We start from the raw sequence: 23,119 nt of genomic DNA, 5'->3' as shown, positions 1-23,119 counted from the left end.
CCTCTCGAAGATCAGCGTGGTCGGCTATGTGCGGAACCAAAGGAAATGGGGGAGATCTTAAATAGGTTTTTTGGGTCTGTATTTACTAAGGAAACTGGCATGAAGTCTATGGAGTTAAGGGAAACAAGTAGTGAGTTCATGGAAACTGTACAGATTGAAAAGGAGGAGGTGCTTGCTGTCTTGAGGAAAGCCAGAGGCTTTTTCCCAGGGCTGAAATGCCTAACACAAAGAGTTTTAAGGTGCTAGGAAGAAGGTACAGAGGAGATATCATCTTATACACCTGTCAGGTCACCTCTCATTCTCTGTCGCTCCAAGGAGAAAGACCAAGTTCACTCAATTTATTCTCATAAGGCATGCTCTCCAATCCAGGTGACATCCTTGTAAATCTCTGCACTCTTTCTATACTATCCACATCCTTACTGTAGAGGAGTGACCAGAACTGAACACAGTACTCCAAGTGCGGTCTGACCAAGGTCTTAATATAGCTGTAACATTACCTCATGGCTCTTGAACTCAATCCCATGGTTGATGAATGCCAATACACCACACGCCTTCTTAACAACACTGTCAACCTGTGCAGCAGCTTTGAGTGTCCTATAAATATGGACCCCGAGATCTCTCTGATCCTCCACACTGCCAAGAGTCTTACCATTAATACTATATTGTCTTCAAATTTGACCTACGAAAATGAACCACTTAACACAAATCTGGGTTGAACTACATCTGCCACTTCTCAGCCCAGTTCTGCATCCCATCAATATCCCACTGTAACCTCTGATAACCTTCCAAGCTATCCATAACACCAACTTTTTGTCATCAGCAAACTTATTAACCCAACTTTCTACTTCCTCATCCAGGTCATTTATAAAAGTCACAAAGAGGAGAGGTCCCAGAACAGATCACTACGGAACACCACTGGTCATCCACAAAGCAAGGTCTCCTTCGATCCCATGCCTCATTACTTTCCAAATGAGCTTTGCACGGGGAATCTTATCCAATAAGACTGCAAACATGCAGTCTAAGCTTTATCGATCCTAGTGTTAACAGTCCAGTGAAAAATTTGTACATTTCTCTGGTGTTTCAGCATCTTTTCTGGTCTGACTGCTGCGTACAGACTCAAGGTGTTGTCTCTGCCTTAAGTTCTAATCCCCCAAGAAATAGGTTATTACAGCAAAAACACCACTATGACCAAGAACAGTGTAAGGAGTCCAGAGGCTGTCAATTTGTTGGTAAGCGTGACTTGCATGGGTTCTTCAATGAGGTCAGGGCAATCCACAACTCAAAGCCTAGCCCAGTGGGCTCTCACTGAAGGAAGCCAGTCTCCGCTAATTACAAAACACTGGAACAACCAATGCAAATGAATTAAATTGTGAATATTAATGTCATAGCTACACCCATGAGAAGTGGAAGTTATTCTACCCCACTTATAGTACAATAAGATGGACACGACCTCTCAATCAGCCGCATTATGATCTTCCACTTTCTTCATCTGCAGTGCACTTTCTCTGTAGCCTTTCCACTTTATTCTGCATTGTCACTGCAGGTTAAAGACAACATCTGCAGCAAGCTACCACCCACACTGGACCCCATGCAATTCGCCTACCGATCGAACCGTCTACCGATGACACCACAGCCACAGCACTGCACACTGTTCTCACTACCTTGAGAAGAGGGATGCATACGTTCGAATACTTTCCTGAACTACAGTTCAGCATTCAACACCATAATTCCCTCCAGACTTGACAGGAAGCTTAGACCTTATGCAGCTGGATTCTAGATTCCTATTGGATCACTGACAGGTGGTAAGGATGGGCTCCCTCATCTCAACAAGGTTGTGTCCCCAGTCCCCTCCTCTACACCACGACTGTGCTGCTCCAATCTGCTGATCAAATTTGCAGATGACACAGTTTTGATCAGCCTGATTTCTAGCAGTGATGAGACTGCCTACAGAGGTGAGGTTAACACCCTAACACAGTGGTGCCAAGATAACAACCTCTCCCTCAATGTCCAAAAAGTAAAAGAGCTGATCGTCGATTGCAAGAGGAAGGGAGACAGGCTCGCCCCAATTAATATTAATGGACTGCAGTTGAGAGGGTGAGCAGTTTAAATTTTCTCGTTCCTTGGTAAACACTTCACTGATGATCACACCTGGACTGTACACACCAGCTGTGAGACAAAAAAAAGCACAACAGTATGTCTTCAACCTCAGGTGACTGAAGTAGTCCGGCGTGAACCCCCAAATCCTCAAGACCTTCTACAGGGACACCACTAAGAGCATACTGACTGGCTGTATCACCACCTGGTACAGGAACTGAACCAACCTTGATCGCTGGGCACTGCAGAGAGTGGTACAGACAGCCCAGCACATCTGTGGATGTGAACTTCCCTCCACTGAGGTCATTTGCAGCAGCAGGTGCAGAAAGAAGGCCTGGAAGATATCGGGGACACCAGTCACCCCGACCATGAACTGTTTCAGCTACTTCCGTCTGGCAAATGCTACTGCAGCATTGAAGCCAGGACAAACAGGCTACTGGACAGCTTCTTTCTACAAGCCATTAGACTTTTAAATTCACACGTCTGTACATTGTGGAGTCGCACCGCAAATATTTTTACTGCCTCACGTGTGGGACAGATGTAAGATTTAAATAAATTCAAATTCATTGTTTTACCTTGTTCTACCTCAGTTTACTCTGCATTGTTTTGATCAGTATAAAAATGTGTTTCTACAGCCTGAGCAGCAATTGAAGGGCAAGCTCATAGCCATCACCTGTGTGAGGTGCAGATGAAGAGCACTCCACCGTGCCACCATCTCATAGGGCAGGAAAAGGGTTTCCACGTCTCTAGAGACAGAGATGGTGCCTTTCTGGGAGACCAGGCTGTGGACAATTTTATTTCCCATTTCCAGCATCTGCAGTATTCTCATTTTCAAGACAACATCCATATACTGGAGAAAGGCCAGTCAGCTAACCTTGTTCAGTAATCCACAGATATCTAAGCACAAAACAGAAATGCTCCCCCAGAAGTTTCCTGGAGTGAGCTGTTGCTCATTAACAGAAACAAATGCCAGCACTGAACAAAATTAATCAATGTCAAGACTTCACACAAAGGTGTTGTGGAAATCCATTAATCATAAGACCACAAGATACAGCAGCAGGTTTAGGCCATCCAGTCTGCTCCATCATTTCATCACGGCTGATCCGATTTTCCTCTCGGCTCCCATCTCTTGCCTTCCTCACTTGCTGTACAAGTGAGCTGTTCGCATTTATCACTAGCAAAGGTCTTGGTTGTACTGGACCCTCTAGGCTGACATCAGCTGACCCTCCAGCTCCATCATTCACCATTCATTTATCTACACAGCCACCACTTTTACAGCATGACCTGCAAGCTGCAATCTCTCTCACACTTTCACACTTGCTTCTCTACACCCTCAGACTTCAGGATGACAATTCACATCTTCCAGATGGACTAAATTTATCATTCTGACCATTTCTCTGCTGTACCTTCAATATCGACTCTACATAACTTTCTGCATCCCCAATTCCTGCAGTTTCATCAAGACATAGACATTCACCTGTGTTTTACTGACTGCTGCCAAAAATGTCTGTCAGGTACTGGGAAAAGAGTCAGATGGTCAGTGTATAGTGAGGAAAAGTAGTTGTTCGGAAGAATATCCACTCCTCCCCAACCCATAGGTACAGACTGAACTTGTATAATACAAAAACAGAAATATCTCCGTAATACCAGAGGTTATTCTTTATTTTATATTTATACTATGTGGCAGTGATAACAATAAAACATTAGGTGAAGCTTATTTCTTTACAAAAAATAATACACGTAAGATGGCATCCCTATTCAACTTGTCTGCTCCAGGACCCCTTCCTGAGTATGACTCCATTTCTTCCTCCACTCTCCCTGGTACATCATAGTACAGCAGCTGGAATTGGGACTATGGCACATCACAGGGCAGTGTGTGCCACAAAGGGAGAGCTTGCTGCCCAGTCAGCTAAAATCAAGAGAACCACAGTACAGACAATGAAAACCATTGCCAGGAGGTGGTGAGAAGGTGAGGGTAGTGGTGAGAGACCCAGTGCAGAAAGTAAAGAAAGGAGATCCCTGTTCCCAACACAGAAACAGGTACTGAGGGACCCCAATACAGAGAATGCATGAAATAGCACAAAGGTTAGAGGTACCCATCCCAGGGCTGATACACTAACAATGACAGGGAGGCAACCAGTGCAGCCAGAGAAGTAGGATGGGCAAGCTGAAATCATAAAAGATAGAAATATTGAAAAGGTAGTGAAATAGGGGAAAAGATGGAGAGTGTGGGAGCATGACCCAGTGCAGAGCAAAACCACAGCAAAATGAGTTGGGTGGAGATGTAGTCACCAAGCAGAGCGGAGGTGAGGTTTGTTGGCTGAAAAGAAACATTTCCCAACTTTTCATATTCAGTATCCGTGAGAAAAAAACGCTGCAAATCTTCTGGCTCGTGTGTCATTCACGGTTTTAAATATCGTCTGCAGCTAAAGCTGAGTCACAAGATAACACCAACTTCACTAGCACATTGATTGGGACTGATCAATAAGCACTTGGAAATAATCAGTGCCTGCACTTGGTTCCTCTCATGCAAAACTAAGCATGGAAATAGCCTGAGGAAGCAAAACACTGAAGGGAGAAGTAGGAATGCTGCCACTTCTATAGACACAGTAAGCATAATAACAAGGGAAGTTAGGGGGATTCCCAGGATTCATAGGTTACAGAGATGCACAGTAAGCTCCTACAACATATGTGCCTCCAGAAAGTCCGGATAGAAAAGCATTAGCTCCTTCAGACTGGATGTGAAATTTGCTGATGTTTGGCTACAGATCGACGTATGCATCTGCAGCAAAGACAAATGAAGGGCAGCCTGGCACTGCCTCTGAATGGAGGACAGATTGTCAGCCCAATTAGAGAGGATCTCACCCTTACCCAGGGAACTCCACAATACAAGGATAGCATTGCACCACTGTACCTCACACCAATGAGACCAAACAGTTCCTCCTTTATAACTGCCCAATCCTTAATCCATGGGACATTTGAGCAGGTAAACCACTCGTTCAAACAGAGAATTAGCTATTCTTTTCTGCCCATTCCACTTGAAGTGATTCTTATTGCACGAGCTTCTAGGCCACATTTAACCTACTCACTAAACACTACCCAAGCACAAACAGAAATCCTTCAGTTTTGTTGTGTGGAATGATCAACATCAACACTGTGATCTTGACAGCAGTCTGTCTCTATAGTTAGACTGTAGACCCCATGTAGGTTACAACTGATAGCATTGGAACTACTCAGCTCCAACACTCTCAGCAAACTTCTACTGGGAGAGGATCAAATGGCCAAATTGGATGGAGCCTTACTGCAGACCTTGGGCTGTGTGAGTGAGTGGATTCATTCAGACACCAAGCAGACAGAAAATGAAGCTTTGAGCCTTCCACACTTACCAACACAGACAATGGAGGCCAGTGGAAGGAGCATCACCATCACTATACAGCTTGGGATTTGCAGGATTTTAAGATGCATAATAAGAGTCCCATTGCAAAGGATTCTATAAAGATTTACTGCTTTGTCACCAGTTCTGGGCCTGCAGCAAGCTAAGTAACCATCTGATGAGCAGGTTTAAGCAATGTCCCTACACTGCAGTATGGCCAAATGCATGAGCCTTCAAACATTTGCACTAAAAATAACATCTTCAGAAGATCTTCCCTTTCTTCTTGTTCTTCTCCATTGTTCTGTGGAGGATGGAAAGAAAAAGAAAGGATTTTAATCTCTCAGACTTAGCTGCACCTGGCACACAGATCAGGAGGGACAGTCTCGGACAGCAGTGAGGATAGAGCTGTGAAAACATGGCTTGCAGAAGTGTCCCTGCCCACATCCACATAGACACATCCTCACTCTGTCCCACAACAGCTTGCTACCAACCAGTGCTTACCTCTCCCTCTCCCCTACCCACACTGTTCTCTTATTTCCACTTCACCCTTCAGTACACTGCTCCCTCTGTTCCATCATGTTCTTAGCTCAGAACCTTTCTTCCCATTCCCAACTCTTTACCAACACACACAGCCTGTCACACTCACCATTACACCTTCCATCTGCTCACACACACCTCTCAGCATTTTACTCTAACACACACACGATCCCCACCTACACGCCAATCCACCTTTTCTCCACGTATTCATCTTGTATGCACACTGACACTCTTTGGTACAAATACCACTAACCTTGCTGCATCCAATTTCTGCTGTTCCAGTATACGTTGCTCTGCTTCCCAGGATGTTTTCTCTTCCTCAAACTGCTTCCTCTTCTCATCCAGTTCCTTGTATTGAGCCTCCAGGTTCTTCTTCATCTGTTCATGTCGGCGCTGCAGCTGCAGGTGCATAGTGGTAATGGGGGTGGGGGTGGGAGACAATTAGGCAGCGGCAGGAAAGGCAACTAGTGGTGGGGAAAGGGGGAGGACGAGAAGATGCAGAGTTGAGGCTGACGAAACAAGATGGAAGATGGGAAGAGAGGTGGGGCAAAGAGCAAGAGGGTTGACTGCAACAGGCAGGAAGAGGTGAGGGAGAAAGAGCGACATGGCGTGGGAAGGAGGGGTTCCAGGGAGTGAGGATACGATGATGGGAAGATGGAGTAAGAGGACGGCTCACCTCATGCTCTGAGTCTTTCAGTTTCTGCCTCTTCTCCTTGACCTTCATCTCAAAAACTTGTTCCATCTCCATCTCCATCTTCTTCATCTTGGCCACGTGCTCTTGACGCTCTTCCTCCATCTCAGCCAGAGGGCTCCTGCATTAATGAAAGCCAATTATCTTCTTAACTTTTACCTGTGTTGGGCAGGCAGTAAATAAGGCCAGACCAAGCAACAGAAACAAAATGCTGGAGGAACTCAGCAGGCCAGGCAGCATCTCTGGAAAAGAGTACGGAGCACATCAAGGGCTGCCAAACAAATGGCAGAATCTAAGCAACTCATTACTAATCCTTGGAACAACTTTCCATGCCAAGCATGATGCCTGTCTACACGGACCCTATTTTGTCTGCACTAGGCTGTATTCCTATATCACTGTAGATTTACACTTCCTTCCCTGAGGAACAAAAATTCTATTATGCTCCTTCCAACTTTACAAACCTCTGTAAGATCATTCTTCAGCCTCCCATGCTCCAGTCAGACAAACTCAGCCAGTCCAATGCCTCCAAAGAACTCAGGCCTCCAGGAAACATCCTGGTGAATCTCTCCTGCACTCTACTTCTACCACAGCCTTCCTGCAGGGTGATGACGACAACTGTACACAATACTCCAAATGAGGCCTGTTCAATATTTTGTACAGCTGCCACACGATGCCCCAAGCATCACTACCTTCTCTATCTACAGTATGTCACCATTTTCAGGGAGTTATGAACTTGTCAGCGAGGGTCCCATTTACTCCACCTGTCCTACCAGAACTTGAGTTCCCAAAGTGCATTACCTACATATCTGGAATAAATTTCATCTACCATCATTTTATTCAACTTTCCAGCTGATCCATGTCCCACAGTATATAAACAATCTTTGCGCTAGCTACCACTCCACAGGCTTTCATATGGTCTACAGTAGTGGTCACCAACCTTTTCAAGCCCAAGATCCCCTACCTCGACCTTAGTGAAAGGGAAGATCTACCTACTAAATTGTTTAGAGAAAAAGCAGCTCAGATTGTACTGCCAATTTGAAGCCTTTTACTTGGGCTAATTGAATTTGAATTGCAGAAAATACTTTTGTCAAACTTTCAAATTAATTCAAACAAGAAAACACTGTAACTAGCATATCTTTAAGAATATTACAATACTTCACACATTTAATTCTAAGTTTCATTATTTAATTTTATTTCAACACAAAAAATAAATGAATAAAATTTGACTGTTGCACTCAGTGTGATGACTGGGGCTGAATACTTATTGCTAGTTCCCTGAAGTTTGGCTCATAACTACAGACAGGCTGTGAGGTGTCTGTCAGTAAGACAGCTCCTGTACTTAATTTAATAATTTTTCATCTGTAAAAATGCAATTTCACATAGATAAGTTGACCCGAAGTAGGCGCTGACTTTTAGTGCTATAAAACCCATGCGCACACTGTGCATTGCTGGGGCCCCATCAGTAGTAATTGCCACCAGTTTATGAATAGGGTTGTCATTTTCACGGACATATTTTTAAACTCATTGCAAATATCCTCACCTCTCGTTCTCTCCTTTAATTGCAACAGAGTGAGGAAGTCCTCCTTTGTTGTAAAATCCTGGAAAGCCATTCTGACAAATACACCAAGCTGAGCTGTTTGCATTACATCCAGGGATTCATCAAATTGTAGTGAAAAATATCCACGTCCTCTGACAGTGACTCTACCCTCCTTGTCACTGTTGCAGGGCCAAGCGGTATATTATGTATTGCAGTTGTGATGTTGTTTTTGTTTTTAAAGTCATTAAAAACAGTCTCTGCGGTAATGGCCATTGCTTCCTTGAACAAAATCGCCATCTGTAAAAGGCTTCTTGTGGTTAGCCAAAAGGTGACTTACATGAAATGATGCTTCAATAGCAGCCTTACTTTGAGCAGCATGTTTTGTGAAAAATGATTGCTGGGCCTTCAACCCTGATTTCAGCTCCTCAACTTTTCTGGCATGAATTGTGCTCTTTGGGGAGTAGGTGTCTTTAAATTTCTGGTGGTTGGTGTTGTGGTGCTGCTCCAGATTCCCTCTTTTAGTCAGTGCTTGTGTTTGGTGGCACAACATACATACACACTTGTCTTCCACCAGAGTAAATAGAAATTCCTCTTCCCATTCTGGATGGAATTTGTGCATTTTTGCCTTCTTTCGTGGAGCCTCCGCCATGCTATCAGGATATCACAAACGAGTGCCGTATATTGATGTTTGCAATAGTCTATACTCTTATCCTGAGGTCCCCAACTGTTGATATTTTCTAACCAATCCCTGTCTCTCCAAGTGAACATAAATGTCATCCCACAGAATCTTTTCTAACAAATTCGCCACCACTGACCCAAGTATTCATTTAGGACTTCGCTCATATCCCCCAGGCTCCACAGATTACACCACTGGTTTCTGATAGGATCAAACCATTCCTTAGCTATCACCTTGCTCCTAGAAACAAAGAAACACAAAAAGCATACAGCACAATATAGGCCCTTTAGCCCACAATGCTGTGCCGAACATGTACGTACTTTAAAAATTAGCTATAGTTACACATGACCTCTAAGCTCCATGTACCTATCCAGGATTTTCTTAAAAGATCCTATTGTATCCGCCTCCACCACAGTTGCCGGCAGCTCATTCCACGCACTCACCACTCTCTGCGTAAAAATCTTACCCCTGACATTCCCTCCGTACCTACTTCCTAGCACCTTAAAACTGTTCCCTCTTATGATAGCCATTTCAGCCCTGGCAAAAAGCCTCTGACTATCCACACGATCAATGCCTCTCACCATCTTATACACCTCCATCAGGTCACCTCTCATCCTCCGTCGCTCCAAGCAGAAAAGGCCAAGTTCACTCAACCTCTTCTCGTAAGGCATGTCCTCCAATCCAGGCAACATCCTTGTAAATCTCCTCTGCACCCTTTCTGTTGTTTCCACATTCTTCCTGTAGTGAGGTAACCAGAACTGAGCACAGTACTCCAAGTGGGGTCTGACCAGGGTCCTACATAGCTGCAATATTACCTCTTGGCGCCTAAATTCAATTCCGTGATTGATGAAGGTCAATACACCGTACGCCTTCTTAACCACAGAGTCAACCTGCGCAGCTGCTTTGAGCGTCCTATGGACTTGGACCCCAAGATCCCTCTGATCCTCCACACTGCCAAGAGTGTTACCATTTATACTATATTCTGCCATCATATTTGCCCTACCAAACTGAACCACCTCACACTTATCTGTGTTGAACTCCATCTGCCACTTCTCAACCCAGTTCTGCATCCTATCAATGTCCCGCTGTAACATCTGACAGCTCTCCATACTATCCACAACACCTCCAACCTTAGTGTCATCAGGAAATTTACTAACCCATCCCTCCACTTCCTCATCCAGATATTTATAAAATTCACGAACAGAAGGGGTCCCAGACAGATCCCTGAGACACACCACAGGTCACTGACCTCCATACAGGATATGACCCATCTACAACCACTCTGCCTTCCGTGGGCAAACCAATTCTGGATCCACAAAGCAAGGTCCCCTTGGATCCCATGCTTCCTTACTTTCTCAATAAGCCTCATCAAATGCCTTGCTGAAATCTATATACACTACATCTACTGCTCTATCTTCCATCAATGTGTTTAGTCACATCCTCAAAAAACTCAATCAGGCTCGTAAGGGACGACCTGCCCTTGACAAAGCCATGCTGACTACTCCTAATCATATTATACCTCTCCAAATGGTCATAAATCCTGCCTCTCAGGATCTTCTCCATCAACTTACCAACCACTGAGGTAAGACTCACTGGTCTGTTCCCAATTTAAACTTCCAAGTTCCTGCTTGATAGCCTCATATTTCCCCTTACTCCAATTAAACGCTTTTCTAACTTGTCTGTTCCTATCCCTCTCCAATACTATGGTAAAGGAGATAGAACTGTGATCACCATCTGCACTACTCTCCCACTTCCACTAGACGTAAAAGTGTTTTTAGGATTTTCTTTAATCCTACTCGCCAAACTCATGTACTGGCTCCTTTCGCCCTCCATTGTTCCTGTAAGTTTTTTCTGTATCTCCCATAAACTTCATCCATACCAATTTCCTACACCTGATATACTTCCATGTCTCTGACCAAACCTTCAATATCCTTTGCTAGCCATGTTTTCCTAGACTTACCATGTTTGCTTCTCACCCTTGCACGTTGACTCTGAACATTTACTATTCCACTTTTAAAGGTGTTGCTTGCCCCCCTCCCCTGCCAGCTCCTCACAATTCTCTCTCTCCCATGTTTAGTCTTATACCTTCAAAATCCGCCTTCCCAAAGTTTATGGTCCTAATGAGGATCAAACCTTCTCTCTCTCCATCACAAGGCTTATTGAACTATGCAACACTCACAACACGGTGGAGGAACACAGCAGGTCGGGCAGCATCTGTGGAAACGATCAGTCGACGTTTCAGGCCAGAACCCTTCGTCAAGACTGAAGAGGGAAGGGGCAGAGGCCCTATAAAGAAGGTGGGGGAGGGTGGGAGGAGAAGGCTGGTAGGTTCAGTTGAAAAACCAGTTCCCACCCTCCCCCACCTTCCTTATAGGGCCTCTACCCCTTCCCTCTTCAGTCCTGACGAAGGGTTCCGGCCCGAAACGTCAACATCGTTTCCACGGATGCTGCCCGACCTGCTGAATTCCTCTAGCGTGTTGTGAGTGTTGCTTTGATCCCAGCATCTGCAGATTATTTTGTGTTATTGAACTATGACCACTGTTCCCATAGGATTCCTGCATAGACACTTGAGTTACTTGTACATTCTCATTCCTTAAGGTATAGATCCTCCTTGCTTGAGTTCTCTACATCTTGCACCAGAAAATCCTCTTGAACGTATCTCATGAATTCCTTGCCACCTAAGCCCTTTGCACTGGAAATTTCAGTCAAAATTGGGAAAGTTATAATGCCCAAAGACAATTCTGTTGAAGAGTCTGAGTCCAAAATGTTGGCTCTTTATTCCTCTCCATAGATGCTGACTGAGTTGTTGAGTTCCTCCAGTACTTTGCGTCCGTTATCCCCTATAATCTTATTACTTACTGGCACACGTGCATAAACTTATGTTGGATATGTGTTGCAAGATAACTTGGTTACAGGCAGCATCTATTCCTCGCAGGACTTGTTACTGACTTACCTGGTAAGGCGGCCTTTTGTCTTACTAGCATCAACCCCATTACCCGTCACAGCTGCCAGCTTCCGACTTCGATAGTTCTCATAGTGGACATTGTTGGTGATCTCCTTCAGATCCTGCATGTGTGTCCTACAATAGGATAACACAGCTTAAAGCTCTCTGAAATATCTGAACGGAGCACAACTCAACATTATATGCACTCTCATTTGTAGCTGCCTACAAAATCTTCACAAATCAGAGCTCCTAAATCTGCAGCACTATTTACTATTGGCACTATTTCATGGCCGGTCTACTTCAAACCGCTTATTCTCCAATGGCCAAAATTATCTCAGCAACATACAGAAATATACAGCACAACTTACCTCTACCCACTGTGATGTCTATCTACACTAATCCATTTGTCTGCATTAGGTGTGTATCCCTCTGCCTATCCCATCCAAGTACCTGACTAAATGCCTCGTCTGACAGCTTGTTCCAACAGCTTAAAGCTCTCTGAAATATCTGAACGGAGCACAACTCAACATTATATGCACTCTCATTTGTAGCTGCCTACAAAATCTTCACAAATCAGAGCTCCTAAATCTGCAGCACTATTTACTATTGGCACTATTTCATGGCCGGTCTACTTCAAACCGCTTATTCTCCAATGGCCAAAATTATCTCAGCAACATACAGAAATATACAGCACAACTTACCTCTACCCACTGTGATGTCTATCTACACTAATCCATTTGTCTGCATTAGGTGTGTATCCCTCTGCCTATCCCATCCAAGTACCTGACTAAATGCCTCGTCTGACAGCTTGTTCCAAATTTTTCCCACCGTGTGGAAAGCTTATCCCTCAGATCACTTTCAAGTTTCTTCTCTCCTCTTAAACCTGGATCCTCGAGTCCTAGACTGCCCTGGCCTGAGGGAAAAAGGCCCTATGCTCCTCATGACTACAAATTACACGGTCATTCCTCTGTTTGCAATGTTACAGTGAGAATAAACTCATATTATCCAATCTCTCCTTAGACCTACACTCCTCCACGCCAGGCAACACCCTGGCAAATCTCTTCTGCATTCTATCACTCAGTTCTGATTAAGGGCTCCATGAAAATATTAATACAGTTTCCCCTTCACAATTGTGAATGACCTGCCAAGTGCTTCTGGCATTTTTTCATTATGTTTCAGATTTTCAGGATTACAATTCATTCCTCAATAATCCATAGCATCACAGGAAATAAATACCTCCCTGATCTAATATTCACAGGTGTTCACTACCAGATCATCAGCTCTCAAGGAACACAGCACAGTACATCAGAACAACAACATTATCCTACAAACAGAGATCCCCCTTCACTCCCAAGAAACTTGGCCCAATTCTCTGATATAAAACATGCCAAAAATGCAAATTATTACCAGATCAACTTCACCCTTCAGGGCAGACATCAACTTATTCTCTACAACCCCAAAACACAGCTCAGTAAATGAGAGTGAAATATTGTATATACGTAGCTCATGGCCTGAGATTATTTAGCATTATATAAAACAACTGGTTGCCTTTAAGGATGCTGAAGTCGGAAGCACTTGGCAATTAAATGGAAATTTCACATGGAAATTAAAATGCTACTAAAAGGAAAACAATTTAGTTGGCTGCAGTGAAAGAATAATCTGTCACTAAATACAGCTACAAAGCAGCAGGCAGTCTTTGTTGAAAAAACATGATTCAGTGATTCATTGTTCCTTGTTTGATGAGCCTTACCTGATCAGCAGGTTGCGTAAAATGGAGAAATCGCAGTGGTCGCCATTTTCAACTGTAAAAGATTGAAAAAAATAAACTTGTTTATATCCGCAACACACAGACTGAGCTAGCTGCTCATCTCATACCAGCAATTTCTTACTCTTTCGTAGCTACCTCTCAGGAGATGAATCTCAAGGTTGTATAATGTATAAATACTTCGATAATAAATGTACTTTGAACTTTGAGTTTGGATGAATAATGACCAGGTGCCATTATTTTGTGTCCTTTTCTCTGTCTGCGCCACTAATATAGAGGAATCTGGTTATCAAACAGTGTAACAGGATTTAATGCTTAACTGGGGATGTAATATCTATATACAAAAATCTAGTTTTTTTATGATCACACACTGATTTGTAGCCATTCCATTGAATGGTAAATCCATTAGGAGACAATTTTATCAACTACAAGGCAGACATATGCGGGCAGAAGATTCATGAACTTGAGAGACTGAGAAAGAACATATTCCCAAAGACACAATCAGCTGGAAGAACTCAGAACTCAGCATCTGTGATAGGAAATAACTTGCTGGCATTTCAGCTTGAAACCCTGCAGCAGGACAGATACACTGTTACCTAATCCTGGTCAGTGTCTATCTCCTACAAATACTACTCCACCCAGAGTTCATACAGCAGAGTGTTTGTTGTTCCAGAAAACAACATCTACAGTCTGTGATATCATATTTCCAAGTCTTTTTTTGCCTCATTACTTAATTACACGGTTAACAATCAAACCATCTCAAATGTAAAATTATTAAGTTAATTACTGGTTTATATTGGTGTGGTTTTGGGTCACTGAATGGTGAAACTGAACTGAAGTTATATTACCTAATCCTGTTCCTACTGTGAATTGGTTTTGGGGAAAGTGGGTTAGGGCTGAAATCCAGATGACCTTTAACACAGAACATAGGAAAATAGAGAGCACAACTTAAACTAAACAGAACTTTTACCTTCTGCCACTCCCCATGGATACTGCCGACCTCTGACCTTTTTCCCACTGACCTCAAAGACAAGATTGCTTCCAACAACTGCCAAGGGTATTCGATCCTTGGGAGAGAAAGATACCATCATGAGATATCATATCGAAGGGATCACAGGTTCTAACACCAGTACACAATAAATAGTGGGTGACGAACTCAGGATCAATGTCTGGTCCAGGAGCACTGTGGCAAATGTGGTCACACAATGTCTAGTCCAGGAGTACCGTGGCAAGTGTGAATGTCTAGTCCAGGAGTACGTGGCGAATCTGGTCACACAATGTCTAGTCCAGGAGTACTGTGGCAAATGTGGTCACACACTCCAAGCAGTGTTTCTTTACTTTTCCAATATTTTTATTAGTTTCTACATAGAAGAATACATAGTACAAGAAAGTATATATAAAAGGCCAAAAAAGATTTTAAAACTACCAATTACATTATATCTATCCATAATAACAATCTCGTTACCCCGTATTCATGTAAGTTAATCGTTATACTGAAATATACTAATTCATTACAAAAAAAAGAATCTAACCCCTACCAAGACCGAAGCTGTTTATTAAGGAGAAAAAAGGAAAAATACCTTCTCATATAATAAAAAATAATAACAGCCAACATCTGAACTTAAACAATGAATTGAAGGTTTTGAAAATAATTCAAAAAAGGTCCCCAGAATGTTTGAAAGTCTTGACGAGATTCAGAAATTGAGCAGCTAATCTTCTCTAAATCTAAGCATGACATAATGTCGCATAACCATTGAGCATGAGTAGGAGGAAAAACATCTTTCCATTTAAACAAATGCGCCCTCCTAGCTAAAAGAGAGCTAAAGGCCAAAATATGTAAATCAGATGTCTTAAGCTTGATATCTTGTCCGGCAACAATACCAAATTGGGCCGTCAGAGGATTAGGCTTAAAATTGACTTTGAAAAGTAAAGAAAAAGTTTGAAAAACTCTGTTCCAATATTTTTCAAGACTCAGACAAGTCCAAAACATATGAATTAATGAAGCTTCTCCATTATTATATCTGTCACAGTAGGGAGATATATACGAATAAAAACGAGATAGCTTATCCTTAGACATATGAGCTCTACGTACCACATTAAATTGTATGAGGGAATGGCGAGCACATAACGATGAAGTATTAACCAGTTTAAAAATTTCATTCCAAGTTTCCTCAGATATTGATGTCTGTAAATCTTATTCCCAAAGATTCTTAATTTTGTCTAAAGGAACATTCCTTGTCTCCAGTAACATGCCATAAATATTAGATATTGAACCATTAAGAAAAGGTGTCAAATTAAAAATTACATCTTGTAAGTTCTTATCTGAGCTTATAGGAAATGTGCATAATTGAGATCTTAGAAAGTCTCTGATTTGTAAGTATCTAAAAAGTGAGTTTTGGGTAAGCTATATTTAGCTGACAATTGCTCAAATGAAAAAAGATTTCCTCCAACAAACAGATCCCAAAAAAATTTAATACCCAACCTGTCCCATTCTTTAAAAACTAAATCAGTCATGGAGGGTTAAAAAAAAGTTAGAATATGGGACTTGAAAGGGAAAATCTCAATAAACCAAAGTGTTTTCTAAATTGTATCCAGATCCTCAGAGAATGTTTAACTCTGAAATTATCACTAAGTTTACTTACAGATAAAGGAAGTGAGGATCCAAGAAGAGAAATAATAGAAAATTTATTAACAGAGTTAGCTTCTAAAGAATCTTCACAGTCTACACGATTAACGTAAGGTACCATATATTAACTGCCCAGTAATAAAAGCTAAAATTAGGAAAGGCTAAAGCTCCAGACGCTTTAGATTTGTGAAGATGAACTTTATTTGATCGAGGACGTTTATTTTTCCATATAGAAGAGGACAAAATTGAATCAAGAGGGTCAAAAAAGGATTTAGGAATAAAAACAGGTAAAGCCTGAAAAAGATATATAAATTTAGGTAGAATATTCATTTTACTAGAATTAATTTGTCCAATCAATGATATTGAAAGAGGTGACCAATTTAATGATATCCTTTTTAAATGGTTCAATAAAGTAAGAAAGTTTTCTTTAAACAGGTGTTTGCAATTCTTAGTCACTGTTACACCCAAATAAGTAAATTGATTCCTTACAGTTTTAAAAGGGAGATTAGTATTAATTGATAATAAATTATTTAAAGGAAATAATTCACTCTTATGTAGGTTCAATTTATAACCTGAAAACCGACTAAAACAGGAGAGTAAAGAAAGTACGCAAGGTAATGAGGTCTCAACATTAGAGATAAAAAGAGCAGTGTTTCCACTTTTGGTCATATTGAACATTAACAATAATGTTAATCCTATCGGCTGGTTCTCTCATGTTTCTCAAATTTTAAAATGATAGGTCTGTTAGTCCAGAAGTTATTACATATAATTATACATAAAGGCACACAAGTACTTGAGCCAATAGAGGGAAGTTCCTTAGAACTAATCACCGTGGCAGTTAAGGGATTGCTTACAGATATGTATTTTACAACTACCATTCTCAAGAAAGTCAATCATTTGACAAAACTCATTGTTTATAATCTGCATGAAACTTCCAACAAATGCTAATCTTGTCATCAAAGCCACAAGCAAAAGTGGTTTTGCATTTTCACTGGATTTCTGCTGCTCCCCCCCAATACCCTTTCTAACTAGAGTCATAACTTCAATGATAAATCCACAAAAATATCAAATCCCTCACTGAAAAAGAAATTCCAATACATAATATATGTGCCAAAACAGAATTCTTTGTGGGATCAAATTCAAGAAGTTTAATTCCAAAGGAAGAACCAATTCAACAAACTACATCTTCAAATTAATGTAAAGGACACAAAGGAGGTAAAGTCAATCGGACAGTGCAAGTTTACAACCGTAGAAGCAGGATATCTAGGCATGAGGTTAGTTCATGGTTCTCTCTCCACTCCTGAACTCTGCATTTCTCAATGCACCTGTAGAAGGTCAGTGGACTCAAAACGTGCTAACTTTCTTCTCTGACTAATCATTCCCAGCGTAATAGCTTAAAAAAAGGCCTCAATGAAATATACAATACTTTGAATATAAAGTTTGCAGGAAAGGTACTATGCAATTTGTTACTTTGTTTATTTGGGGACCCTCACCATCTAGGTCGGACATGCTCTCTTCTCACTGCTGCCATCAGGAAGGTGGTACAGGAGCCTCAGCCCCCTTACCACAAGGTTCAGGAACAGATATTATCCATCAACCATCAGACTCTTGAACCAAAGGGGATAATTTCACTCAACTTCACTCGCCCCATCACTGAAATACTCCCACAACAGACAGACTCACTTCCAAGGACATTTCACCTCATTTTTCATAAGACATAGGAGCAAAATTAGGTCACTTGGCTGAACGAGTCTATTCTGCCACTTAATTACGACTGATCCATTTTCCTTCTCGGCCCCAATCCCCTGACTTTTCCCTGTATCCCTTCTTGCCCTGACTAATCAATAATCTATCATCCTCTGCCTTAAATATACTCAGTGATTTGGCCTCCACAGCCACCTGTGGCAATAAGCTCCACAGATTCACCACTCTCTGGCTAAAGAAATTCCTCATCTCCATTCTCAATAATCGACATTCCTCTATTCTGAGGCTGTGTCCTCTGATCTTAAGAGTCCCCCACTATAGGAAACATCCTCTCTACTGAGGCCTTTCAACATTCGATTGTTTCAATGAGGTCCCCCCTCATTCTTCTGAATTCCAGTGAGTAGAGGCCCAGAGCCATCAAACGCTCCTCGTATCTTTCAATCCCAGCATCATTTTCATGAACTTCCTTTGAACCCTTCCCAATGTCAGCACATCCTTTCTTAGATAAGGGGCCCATAACTGCTTACAATACTCCAAGTGAGGCCTCACCAGTGCTTTATATAGAGTCTCAACATTACATCCTTGCTTTTATATTCTAGTCTTTATATTTATCTTCTGGTATTTATTGCTTATCCATTATTATTTATTTATTTTTGTATTTGCACATTTTGTTGTCTTTCGCAGACTGGTTGAAATCCCAAGTTGTACAGTCTTTCACTGATATGATTATAGTTATTATTCTAGTATCAATTTATTGGGAATGTTTGCAAGAAAATTAATCTCAGAGTTGCATATGGTGACATATAGTATTATAGTTTGATAACAGATTTACTTTGAGCATAGAGTTTTGGTATCAACATGTTACCAGGCACCTTGGTCCTCTAAGTCTGCAATAACCATTCAGTCAAACATGATCTAACCTTTTACAAATCTGTGTTGGCTTTGTGAAATTAACTTAAACTTCTCTAAGGGTTGTTAATATTTTTAAAGTCTGAGTGAAGTACAATTAAAAAAAAAATTACTTTAGTTCCCTGACCATTTCTAAAACATTAATCACCTTTGATGTTAAATGACTGGCCAATGGGGAGGGAACAGGGCCAATAGTTGCCAGGAAAGTCCTTACATCCTCATATGAACATTTACCACTTTTCAATCCTCTGACATTTCTCCAGTACGGATCCAGGAGTGGAAGTAAATGAAAAAATTAAACACCAGGATCCAATACAGGATGTCATACAATGCTAGTCTGAGGAAGTAGACAAGTTGGTAAACTGCTCCACATTCAAAGACTCAGCAGCCAATCTAGAACTGTCTTAACTGTTACCAACTATATTAGCAATGTCCAGATGACTGCATACTCAAGAACTTAATCCAGGTGTTCCCAAACCAGAACCTTTGGATGAACCAGGAGATCCACTTCCTACTGACGTTCAGGGCCTTAGCGCTCAAATCAGGTGACCTTGACCTATACAAGTAATCAAGAAGTAACCTTCGAAAACTATGAGGGATACCAAGTGACAATAACAATTCAACAGAGTCCCAGACCAGTGATCAGTTGTGGTAGAACTTATACTCTATAACAGACTAAAAGTCAAGTCAGGCAGCATTGCTAATGACAGCTCATCCCTTCCTAATTATCTCAATGCATTCTCTGCACATTATCCAAAAACATTACCATCCATCCTCAATGCACCTGAATCCACAGTTGCTATTGCAGATATGAGATCAGTCTTCCAGAAAGCATTTGGCCCAGATGGTGTCCTTTGCAGTATGCTCAAATCCTGTGCAGATCGGCAGGAGGGCAAATTTGCGGGCTGTTTTAACCTTTCCTTGTCTCAATCTCGTGTTTCCACTTGTTTTAAACCACTATCATCCTTTTATCTAAAAAAAAGTTAAGGGCTGCATGGTAGCGCAGCAGATAGTGTATCACCATTACAATGCCAGGCAAGTGGGTTCAATTCTACTGCTAAATGTAAGCGGTTTGTATGTTCTCCCCATGACTGTGTTGGTTACCTCCAGGTGCTCCAGTTTCCTTCCATACTTCAAAGATGTCTGGGTTAGTAGGTTAATTGATCACAAGGGTGTAATTGTGTAGCACAGGTTCTTTGGGCCACAAGGGCCTATTACAATGCTGCATCTCTAAATAAAAATAATATCCCCGAATGACTATTGCCTGATGGCTCTGACACCCACCATCATGGAGTGCTTTAATAGGCTGGTCATTGCATTGATCAACTCCAGCCTCTCTCACAATCTTGAACAACTGCAATTTGCTTACTGCTGAAATAGATCTATGGCAAACTCCATCTCCCGGGCTCTACACTCATATCCACAGCATCTCGACAGTAAAAACAATATCAGATCATTGTTTATTGACTACAATCCCACCTTCTAATTTCAAGTAAACTCATCTCCAAGCTTCTAGACCGGAGAGACTCAACACATCGTTTTGCAACTGGAACACTGGTTTCTTGACTGACACACCACAATCAATAAAGACAGGAAGAAACATCACTGCCATGGTTATCTTCAATACTGGTACCTCAACAAGGCTGCATCCTCAACCTCTAAATCTAACTCTAACTCTTATAATGACTACACGGCCAAATTCTCCTCTAGCTCCAAGTACAAGTTTGTAGACTTGTACATGGAGCTAGACACACTGTAGTGGACCAAATCTCAAATAACGAGCCAGAACACAGGAAGGAAATGGAGAGGCTAGTGGCACGGTATCATGACACCCACCCTTCTCTCAATGTCAGCAAAACAGAAGAGCTGTATATTGACTTAAGGAGAGGTGACGCACATGCTCCTACCTACAACAAAGGTGAAGTCAAGAAGGATGAAAGCTCCAAGTCCTGAAAAGTGTACATCCCAGTCTCTCCTGGTCCAGCCACGTACAGTGCCTATAGAAAGTATTCAACTCCTTGGAAGTTTTCTTTTTTTTTTTTTTACTGTTTTACAACGTTGAATCACAGTGGATTTAATTTGGCTTTTTTGACACTGATCCAAAGAAAAAACTCTTGTGTCAAAATGAAAACAGATCTCTACATAATAATCTAAATTAATTACAAAAATAATTGATTGCATAGGTATTCATCCACCTTTAATATGACATCAATTCATCATGGTGCAGCCAATTGGTTTTAGAAGTCACATAATTAGTTAAATGGAGATCACCTGTGTGCAGTCAAGGTGTTTCAATTGATTGTAGTAAAAATGCACCTGTATCTGGAAGGCCAACTGCTGGTGAGTCAGTATCCTGGCAAAAACTACACCAAGACAACAAAAGAACATTTCAAACAACTCCTTAAAAAGGTTATTGAAAAGCGCAAGTGAGGAGATGTATACAAGAAAATTTCCAAGACACTGAATATCCTTTGGAATACAATTAAGTCAATCATCAAGAAATGGAAAGAATATGGTACAGCTATAAATCTGCTGAGAACAGGACATCCTCAAAAACTGAGTGACCATACAAGAAGGGGACAAGTGAGGGAGGCCACCAAGAGACCTATGACATCCCTGTAGGAGCTACAAGCTTCAGTGGCTGAGATGGGAAAGATTGTGCCTACAACAACTATTACTCGGATGCTTCCATCAGTCCCAGCTTTATGGGAAAGTGGCAAACAGAAAGCCTCTGTTGAAACTAACTCATAAAATAACACATGAAATCTCTGCTAGAGATTGCCAGAAGGCACGTCAGAGACTCTGAAGTCAGCTAGAAGATGGTTCTATGGTCTGCTGAAACCAAAACTGAGCTTTTTAGCCATCAGGCTAAATGCTATTTTTGGCATAAGCAAAACACCGGACATCAAAAATGCACCATCCCTACTGTGAAGAATGATGGTGGCTGCATCATGCTGTGGGGATGCTTCACTGCAGCAGGCCCTGGAAGGCTTGTGAAGTAGAGGATAAAATGAATGCAGCAAAATTCAGGGAAATCCTGGAAGAAAAGCTGATGCAGTCTTCAAGAGAACTGCGACTTGGGAGAAGATGTGTTTTCCAGCAAGACAACCAACCCAAGCATAAAGCCAGAGCTACACAAGAATGGCTTAAAAATAACAAAGTTAATGTCCTGGAGGGGCCAAGTCAGAGTCTAGACATCAATCCAATTAAGAATTTGAGGCTGGACTTGAAAAGGGCTGTTCAGTCACGATCCCTATGTAATCTGACAAAGTTTGAGAAGTTTTGTAAAGAAGAATGGGGAAAAATTGCAATGTCCAGATGCGCAAAGCTGATAGAGACCTATCCACACAGACTCAGGGCTGAAATTGCACCAAAGGTGCATCTACTAAATACTGACTTGAAGGGGGTGAATACTTATGCAATCAATTGCTTTGTGTTTTATATTTGTAATTAATTTTAGATTACTTAGTAGAGATCTGTGTTCACTTTGATACGAAAGAGTCTTTTTCTTTTGATCAGTATCAAAAAAGCCAAATTAAATTCACTGTGACTCAATGTTGTAAAATAATAAAGAGGGGTGAATACTTTTTATAGGCACTGTCGATGCCATGACCAATTCCTCCACTGCCTCAGGATGCTGAAGAAATTTGGCATGTGCCCTTTAACGCTCAGGAATTTTTTATCAATACACTATTAAAAGCATCCTAGCCTGATGAATCATGGCTGCTCTACCCATGACCACAAAACGCAGAGGGTTATAGGTCCAGCTCAACACATCATGGAAACTAGTCTCCTCTCCATGGGCCACACGCACAAAATGCTAATGGAACACAGCAGCTCAGGCAACATCTATGGAGAGAAGTAAACAATCAACTTTTTGGGCTGAGACCCTTCAGAACTGGAAAAGGTCAGAAGCCAGAGTAAGAAAGTGAGGGAAAGGGAAAGAGTACAAGCTGGCAGGTGATACGTAATACCAGATATGGGAACTGTCCATGTTGGAAATCACTAAAATTTGGAATAAATGGCACATGCAAGATTGTAAAAGGGATTAAACAGAGTGATGCAAAGAGACTGGTTGCTCTGGAAGGAGGTCCAAGAAAAAGGACTACAATTTCAGCATGAGGCTTGGAGAAGAGAACAGACTAAGAACGGGATGGATATCCTTGGAATTCCTTATCCCACAAAACTGTGGACTCCCAATTACTAGGTATGTTCAAGGCTGCAAAACAGATTTTCAGCCTCCAGGTTACATAAAGGATATGC

At 41.6% G+C, this 23,119-nt stretch overlaps 1 protein-coding gene across 2 annotated transcripts in view; it reads right to left on the bottom strand.

The window, feature by feature from the left end:
* Window positions 1–4,406: 4,406 nt before the first annotated feature.
* Window positions 4,407–23,119, bottom strand: part of LOC140210360 (septin-7-like) — a 90,266-nt gene continuing 71,553 nt past the window's right edge. For both annotated transcript variants that reach the window (XM_072279242.1, XM_072279243.1), the window contains 6 exons: window positions 14,588–14,684; window positions 13,603–13,654; window positions 11,862–11,987; window positions 6,681–6,816; window positions 6,258–6,403; window positions 4,407–5,768 (listed from right to left, as the gene is read on the bottom strand). In XM_072279242.1, the coding sequence (XP_072135343.1) occupies window positions 5,729–5,768; window positions 6,258–6,403; window positions 6,681–6,816; window positions 11,862–11,987; window positions 13,603–13,654; window positions 14,588–14,684 (597 nt within the window). In that variant the 3' untranslated portion in view covers window positions 4,407–5,728. The remainder of the gene's footprint in view (window positions 5,769–6,257; window positions 6,404–6,680; window positions 6,817–11,861; window positions 11,988–13,602; window positions 13,655–14,587; window positions 14,685–23,119) is intronic.

The sequence above is a fragment of the Mobula birostris genome, chromosome 15, assembly GCF_030028105.1.
Source record: "Mobula birostris isolate sMobBir1 chromosome 15, sMobBir1.hap1, whole genome shotgun sequence".
In the NCBI taxonomy this organism is placed as follows: domain Eukaryota; kingdom Metazoa; phylum Chordata; class Chondrichthyes; order Myliobatiformes; family Myliobatidae; genus Mobula; species Mobula birostris.
This window is presented reverse-complemented; position numbering and strand designations above follow the sequence as displayed.